This window comes from Amborella trichopoda, chromosome 8 (assembly GCF_054954075.1).
Source record: "Amborella trichopoda isolate Santa Cruz 75 chromosome 8, AtrichopodaSantaCruz75HAP2 v2.0, whole genome shotgun sequence".
Classification (NCBI taxonomy): Eukaryota; Viridiplantae; Streptophyta; class Magnoliopsida; order Amborellales; family Amborellaceae; genus Amborella; species Amborella trichopoda.
Window position 1 is genome coordinate 36,999,686 of NC_142343.1, and position 8,465 is coordinate 37,008,150.

Below are 8,465 nucleotides of genomic sequence, written 5' to 3' on the forward strand. Positions count from 1 at the left end.
ATTACCCTTCTTCATAAGAACCCCGTTACTTCATGCTCTCTCTTGAATAAATTCATTTTTTTAGGAAAAATTACAAATAACCTCCAAAACATAGACTGCAACTTACCTCCAACCAATCTTTGTTTCCTACTTTTTACCCCAAAATATACTTTCCTAATAAATACCCCCAACCAAAAAAAAAGAAAGACGAAACTACCATTCATTGACATTTACTCACGCCTCTACAAAAGTGCAGTCCGGCAGATATATGTAGCAGTCTGACACTATTCCTTTTGGACAAACATGCGGTCCGACACTTTTTTTTTTGGACAAAATGCGGTCTGGCAGATCTCTATAGCGGTCTGGCATGCGGTCCGACGGATCTATATGGCGGTCAAACACTTATATATATGCGGTCCAACAATCTACATATTCGGGGTCGGACAGATCTATGTGCGATTTGATAGATAATGAAGGTAGTCCGAAACTTTTTTTAGTTTAATGGGGTTCAGAAACTAATGTAGCTTTTGGTACTGTCTGTAAGCTTGTGTGAATATTAGATTAAAATTAATTTTTTATATAAGAAAAAGGGTATTTTTGTTAATAAAATGTAAATTTTTTTTTTATTGGGGGTATTTGCTAAAAAAGTATCTTTTGGATAAAAAGCGAAAAAAATAGATTGATTGAGGATAACTTGCATTGGAAGTCCAAAGGAGTTTTTGTAATTTTTCCTTTTCTCAGGGAAATTCTCTTAAATAAATTGTTGAAAGAGATGCAAGCGATTATGTTCCGGTCAACAAATTCATCTGCAAAAGCCGGAAACATTTGTTTGGAACTCCTTCATTTAAGGCTTTGTGCAACTAATCTTTATGAGCTAAGTGATTTTCATATTTGTTCCAATATCATATTTGGTGTTTTTTTTAACCATGCATGGGTTAAAAGGTTTTTTCAGTTATTAATCCATAATTAGTCCTCTTAAAAACAGGAGCTCAAATCACCATGGCCCACTCATTAGAGTGGATCGGTTAAAATGGGTCCCACACTCTAGGCACATAGATAAAAATCCATATTGTACCACGTGTACGACTGGAGTTGCTCATCTGGCACATGTGGGTCCCACCCCAACCGTTACGAAGGCGGGACGTGTTTAAGACTCGCAGGTTCATAACAGCCCTGGTTTTGAACCGGAAGCTTCAACGGCTTCTGGTGATGAAAATTAGCTCATTTTATTAACTGTTTAATTCCTTGCAATTAAGGTGAATAAAGGATTCCAGGCTTTTTCTTGGTTTCTAGGTGGGAAGGGACTTTTTTTTCTTTGATTTTTTTTCTCTGTTTTGAGGATTTTAAGGATTCAGAGAGAAGATTGAATTTGTAAAGTCTACTCTCGTTTTTTTTGTGCTGTTTTTAATTATGGGTTATATTTTTTTTGCTTGTTTCGTGGGTTTTTTTAAATAAGTGATGGAAAGATTTGGAATTTTGCAGAGAGAAAAATGGGGCAAAATGTGTTGTTGATTCTGTTTCTTCTGCAAGGGTGCTGGTTCAGCTCATTGTCTGGGCAGAAATCTTCATCGAAATGGGCGACTCTAAGCGGTCCCTCTCTCTTCTCTTCAATCTAAATATAAACATTTTCTTTGCCTTATTATTATTATTATTATAAAAAAATTTCTGCGAGATTATTGCCAGAAGGCACACACACACTCTAAATCAAAAGGAAGAAGAAAGAAAAAAGAACTGGTACAAAATCTCTGTTTTAAGCAAAAAAGGAAAAGTTATAGAATCCATCAATCCAGAATGAAGGGAAATATATAAAACACATCAATTAACCAAACAATTTCAGGAAAAGTAAGAAAAAAAAGAGCTAGAGAGCACATCAATTAAAAAAAAAAACAAAAAAAAAAGAACAAAATCTATACAAGCACGTCAAATATGGAAAAAGAAGATGTAAAACTCATCAATTTATTATTGATTTCTTTGTTCAGGCAACGCACCAGAAGTCATAGCACGGGGTGGATTTTCGGGCCTTTTTCCTGAATCAAGCGATTTCGCCAACAGTTTTGCATTATCGGTTAGCCTCAGTAATGTGGTATTACTATGTGAATTGCAACTCACAAAGGATGGCAGAGGCATTTGCCGATCAGACCTTAGGCTCGATAACTCGACAAACATTGCCGATGTTTATCCCCATAATAAAAAAACTTACATTGTTAATGGTAAGCCGCTTCAAGGATGGTTCGCAATCGACTTTTTGGAAAGGCAACTCTTCAACAAAGTCACCTGTAAGTTTGAATCTTTAACATATTTATTTATGAGTTTTATTTTTAAGTACATTAGTTTTAAGTCATACTCGATGCAATATGTTATGAGGTAAGAGATTAAAGAGGAGATGGCCTATATGAAAAATCATAAACTCGTGAGACTCAGACCAGCTTTCATGTCTTGCACAGTGATTCAAAATATATTTTCACGTCCGAGTATATTCGACAATGTCTTGCCAATAGCTGCAGTTGAGGATGTTCAACGTATGCGTCCACCACCTCGGTTTTGGCTCAGTGTTCAGGTACCTAGAATTCAGTGTAATTGAATTTCATATTATATGTTTTGTGGGATCTATTGATGTTTACTAGTTAATTCTAGTTACATATTTTATTCAATGGATTCTTTGGGCCACTGTATCCAACAATGATACACGTTTCAAAATCTTTGATTCATTTATAATTACTTCTCTAACTTTCTTGATGATTTCTGAATGTGTTAACAGTGGTCGAGTAAGGTCCATATTGTTAGTGGTTATACATATGCCTATATATTCAATTTGTAAGTCTTTTATGAGTCAGATTTGGAGACAAGTTTTAATTGATGTGTAGCTTAAAGAGTGATTCATTTCAAAAGAAAAAATTCAAAATTTCAGAAAAGGGAAGAAATGTTCTTTGAGTGTTCAAAAAATGTAAAAATAGCTAGGAACCTATCTCTCTCATCGACCAACTTGGGCAAATGACTTGACTTGGATTGATTTTTATTCACTTTTCAAGCCTATAAGTCGTTTTTATATTAATTTCTACTGATTTTTATTTTAAAATGCATTGCAGTATGATACATTCTATACACAGAACAAGCTGGACATGGCATCATATGTGATCTCTCTCTCGAAAACCTCTATTCTGGAGTTTGTCTCTTCACCAGAAGTCGGTCTTTTGAAGAATATCAATGGCAAGCTCAAAGGAGGAAAAACCAAACTCATCTTCCAATTCTTAAAACCAGAGGACATTGAACCTTCAACTAAGAAGACATATGCTTCTTTACTTGAAAATTTATCATCTATCAAGGCATTTGCATCTGGAGTTCTTGTTCCCAAGAATTACATTTGGGCTGTGAATTCAGATTTATATCTTAAATCTCCTACTACTCTTGTTAAGGATGCTCATAAAGTAGGATTAGAAGTTTATGCATCCGGTTTTGCAAATGATTTCCCAGCAAGTTACAACTATAGTTATGATCCTGTAGCTGAGTATTTGCAGTTCATTGATAAGTCTGACTTCTCTGTTGATGGGGTGCTTACTGACTTTCCTTCGACTGCGTCAGAGGCAGTAGGTGAGAGACTCTTTTTTCCTCTCTTTATGAATTCATTGCTAGATGAAATTATACTTTTTTTGCCAGTTAAATAATGAAAATTTTACTCCACTAATGTGAATCTTTAAAGTAATGTCGGAGTAACAAATGGGTATGCTTTCCTTTTAATTTATTGTCGACTTCACTGTGAAAAACACATGAATCTATGTGGGGGAATTGATCATGTTACGTTAAACTAGGGATGTCAATAAAGAAGATAATACACTTCTTAGAGTTTAAAAACCATAGTCCAATTTGAATTAGCTGATAGGTTTGAATTCATGAATTCTCATGGTTGATCCATATCGCCTCTTGTTTCCTTAGCCTATAATTATCCCTTCCATTTTTCATATTTATGTAGAATTGTTTAGGAAGTTTACATGGAAGATATTTTAGGACCATATATCACATTGATTTGAAACCTAGACCATGTCTTATGAGCCTTTATTTTGTGATTCTAGGTTGCTTGGCACGTAGTGAAAAGAGTGCTACTCCTTCTGCCCTTGGTAAGTTATTGTGTCCATTCCATCTCTACCCTTTGTTCTTAAATTGACATATGGAAAAAAGTACCCCATAACCCAGTGGAGAGGGTTTACTTTGCTCCAAATGAGTATCCGCCGTGGTTATTGTCCAGTCTTGGACATCAAGAACAGATAGTGGATGCCCTTTGGAGCACCGTGTTGCGGTCTCACTTCTCCTTATGTTTTCCATTTTGGATTAGAGAAATACATTTATGTTCATGCCTAACTGTTCTATCATTTTGCAGAGAAACCTTTGATTATCACACACAATGGGGCAAGTGGTGTTTATGCTGGTTGCACTGACTTGGCTTACAAGCAAGCAGTGAAGGATGGGGCTGATATTATTGATTGTTCTGTTCAAATGACCAAAGATGGGTTCCCCATATGCATGACCATTGCAGATCTTACTGGAGACACAACAGCAATGCCTTCATTTATGTCCCGTGCTATTGTAATCCAGGAAATTCAAGAGAATAGTGGAATTTTCTCTTTCGATCTTACTTGGGAAGAGATTCAGACCTTGAAGCGTAAGTATATAATGGATATTTTAATTATGGTTGCAAAATTATGATCCTAGTATATATTTTAGTCTTTCAAATGAAAACAAATTTATATTTCATAACCAAAAAACAAATCCATCAGATTGATCAAATTGGAGTAGTGTTGATGTTGCACGAAAGCCAACTAATGTCTATATTTGTCGAATAAATAAAAACTCCATGGCATACTACCTGAATTTAAGATACTCCATGCTTCCTAAGATTTCTATTTTCTATGCTAGATAACTCTTTCTTGAATGCTTATACGTGCCCTTTCTGTAGAGCAATCATAAAGTATATAGGAAAAACCCATGTTTCTAATTCCTAGTTCACCATCCTTTTTCATTGTGAATCTGGACTAGCTGTACCTTCTTCTTGGATGGATGCTTTTCATGATGTTCTTGAACAAGTCCAGTTTCCGTGTTTTTGCACAATTCTAATTTGTATGCATTTAGGTAGTATTGTATATGTAGTCTTCAACTTATGCTTGTGACTTTTATGTGATGCATATTCTCAGTTGGCATGTCTTCATAGTTCATGGTAATATGCCATCTTATGAATAATTAGTGGTTGGCCATGTAGTTCCTTTGGTTCAGTAAAAAAGTCTTAACAGTGTGTTAAAAGAGCGTTACAAGTGAATTATTGTTCATAAGTCTTTGAGGTTATTATAATATGATAACAATGATGTCTATAGCCATGGCTAACTCTTTGTTTGAAGTTACATGTAAGAGTTATTACTGATTTTGAAGTAAATGGGTATTGCAGCTGTACTAAACAGCCCCTTGGGACCTGCAGCCATGCCACGAAACCCAGCAGTCAAAAATGAAGGGAAATTTATGGCACTCCATGATTTCTTGGTTCTTGCAAAGGATATGAATGTTACTGGGGTTTTGATCAATGTAGAGGTACATATATAAATTTCTCCATGCATCTAAATTTAATCTGGTGATTTTAGTAAAGAAGATAATGGATGGAGTTAATGGTCCGGATTTCTTATAACCTCGTGCCTTATCTTGGCTGTCCTCCTCCTTGTTCCAGCATTTGTTACTGCAAGAAAAGAAAGATCAAACTAAGAGTTCAATTTCCAAGTCATCAAACCAAATCCTTCTTTTATTTATTTATTTTTGCATGGTTGAGTATTATTTGAACTCTGTAGGGCTTACCCCCTCACTACTATATACCAAGAGGCCAACCCAAACTACATGTTCCTTCATTGACGGTTTTTCTCTGCTTCTTTTTCCAATTCTTAACCATAATCCATGCTCTCCATTTTTCTTGTTGCTCTTCAGAATGCATTTTACCTGGCATCAAAGAAGGGCCTCAGCATAACCGACTCGGTCCTCGACACTTTACGCAATGCAAGCTATGATAAAGAGAATTCTCCTCAAGTAATGATCCAATCTGGAGATAGTGCAGTGCTCTCTAAGATTAAGAAAGTGGCACCAAGCTATAAGAGAGTTTACTTGATTGATGAGATAATTAGTGATGCTAATAAACTCACAGTTGAAGAGATCAAGCAATTTTCTGATGCAGTGAACCTTCCTAGAGCCTCTATAATGACAAATTCAGGGTCATTTTTGGTGAGCTTAACCGATGTGGTAGATAAGATGCATTCTGCAAACATCTCTGTTTTTATTTCGGTTCTAAGGAATGAGTTTGTTACGATTGCATTCGACTTCTTCGCGGATCCAACCATGGAGATCAATACGTATGTCAAAGCAGTTGGAGTTGATGGGATTGTAACTGAATACCCTGCAACTGCAAGCGCATATATGGGTAAGAATACCACTACACTTTTATGGCTGAAGAATTATGTTTTGGGAATGAGAGTGAGAGAGAATTATGTAATGGGAATGAGAGAGAGAGAGAGAGAGAGAGAGAGAAAGAGAGAGTACTAGGGGAAGGAAAGGTCTGCCATTTTCACAATGGGGTGAGAGTACTAGGGGAAGGGAAGGTCTGCCATTTTCACTATGGGGTGTGGTGTATGGCACTCCAAGGGCATCCACAGTAGGCCCAGAATGACACAGGTCTTTGATGAACAAGAGTGGGGCATATGGGGACACAATTAGTTTCAACTCTCAACCATGTACCATAAAGAATGAGTGGTGGATTCGACCTTAGAATAACATATACCATACTTCACTAGCGATAGAACAGTTTTGCTACAGTACACTTTCCCTTTCAAACAAAAAAAAATGGCATTTCTTTTTTCTTTTTTTTTTTAAGCAAAGAAGACTAGGTTAGATCCCTTAGGCTTTTTGAAAGGTTCAAACTTTTGACCTCCCTTACCCAACCATTATGTCTACCTCGAATGTGAAGCTAATAGACAACTTCGACCATTTCTCGATACGGACTCTAGCTTTTCAGTTATTTGAAGTCGAAGGTAGTTCAAACTTGGGAAATTTGTCAAACTACCTATAAGAACTGTAATACTTGACATTTATATATTTGTAACTATTCCAACTCATAATCATGTATCTTTTAATAGGTACTTTGAAATTAAATCAAACTATAAGAGTAAAATGTTAAATAGTTCATATCTCATGGATATTTTGATAAATTTCCCTTGAAACTTTCAATATCATTCACAACAAAATTGCTACTCGCACCCAAAAAAAAATTTCAGGTTCTTACTGAAACTTTATGCTGGCTAGTGAAAGCAAGGGTGCCATTGGCAACCCCCTGTTCTTGATTTCTTGCCATTTTCCCGCCTCAAAGGCTAACTTCTCGTATGTTTTAACCCCGATATGACCTTCATTTGTAAATCCATGTAGGGAGTCCATGTTTCAGTCAAAATGAAGATGCAGCATATACCATACTTCCAGTTGAAGCAGGTGCTCTACTGGGTTTAGTTAACGAGGATGCCTTGCCGCCAGCTGAGGCGCCAGCCCCGGTCTTGACTGTAGCCGATGTGGAGGAGCCACCATTGCCATCGCTTGCTGATGCATCTAAGAACACGCAAAGCCCAGCCCCAACCGCCACCCCTTCGCCTAGTGGTGTGCCAACTGGTGCTACCATTAGTGTGGCCTTGTGTTTGGTCACTATGGTGCTCGGTCTTCTCTCCCTGGGCCACCATTAACATGTAAGTTTGAGATCTTTAACTGTGGATATCAGATTGTATGTTAGTGTGTGTTGCTTTCTAATGATTTGTGAGACATTGTTGGTTGTTTTATTTGTTTACTTGGAGCTTTCCAAGGACATTAAGGGAGAAATGTACAAACTCAATTGTTTGGTTGTATAATTTTGAAACTTGGAACTCTTGAACAAATTTGGCCAATGTTTGTGATTTTGTGGGTTTGCTCTTGAGTCTTGACCATACAAGTCCCAATCAGAGAGAGCAGAAGACAAACTAGTTGAGTGACTATGCAAACTAGTCGAGTTAGCAACTTATACTGTAGAAGTAAGGTGCATCTCAAAAATTCAATGAAATAGTGTTTCGCAGTTAGAAGGCCTTCTAATTAATAATCTTGACATCGAGATATATGGATATAAAGGAAAAATAATTTCAAGTCCTAAACATAGTGTATCTTGTGACAAGTTATTTGGATAAGCTATTTTCAATATTTTCAGGTGTTTATAGATGTGCTAGATCTGCAATTTTTAAAAAATTTTAAATTTCATAGAAAGTGTTGAACATTAATTTTAAGCCATCATAAGTTTTCGACACTGGAACTACTTCTTCCTGTAAAATTTAAAGATGAACCTTGTATAGTAAAAGGTGGGCACTTTATACAAACCTCACCCGAGTATAAAAAGAGCAGGAGACAAACTAGTTGGGTTTCTAAACACTTTAAAATTTATCTCAAAGATGGATTTTAGA

At 36.3% G+C, this 8,465-nt stretch overlaps 1 protein-coding gene across 4 annotated transcripts; it reads left to right on the plus strand.

Moving 5' to 3' along the window:
* The first annotated feature begins 962 nt into the window (after positions 1 to 962).
* LOC18425380 (glycerophosphodiester phosphodiesterase GDPDL6) lies at positions 963 to 7,913 on the plus strand. Of its 4 annotated transcripts, none has more exons than XM_020662003.2 (10): positions 963 to 1,139; positions 1,462 to 1,569; positions 1,959 to 2,255; positions 2,424 to 2,536; positions 3,066 to 3,567; positions 4,047 to 4,091; positions 4,352 to 4,633; positions 5,411 to 5,550; positions 5,935 to 6,421; positions 7,420 to 7,913. In XM_020662003.2, exons 2-10 carry the CDS (start codon positions 1,470 to 1,472, stop codon positions 7,722 to 7,724), a joined length of 2,271 nt encoding a protein of 756 aa, XP_020517662.1. In that variant the 5' UTR covers positions 963 to 1,139; positions 1,462 to 1,469; the 3' UTR covers positions 7,725 to 7,913. The 4 variants fall into 4 exon arrangements, with proteins under 4 accessions (XP_020517662.1, XP_088730446.1, XP_020517661.1 ...); XM_088874320.1 differs by lacking the exon at positions 963 to 1,139 and adding an exon at positions 1,161 to 1,350; XM_020662002.2 differs by lacking the exon at positions 963 to 1,139 and adding an exon at positions 1,161 to 1,272.
* Positions 7,914 to 8,465: the final 552 nt, after the last annotated feature.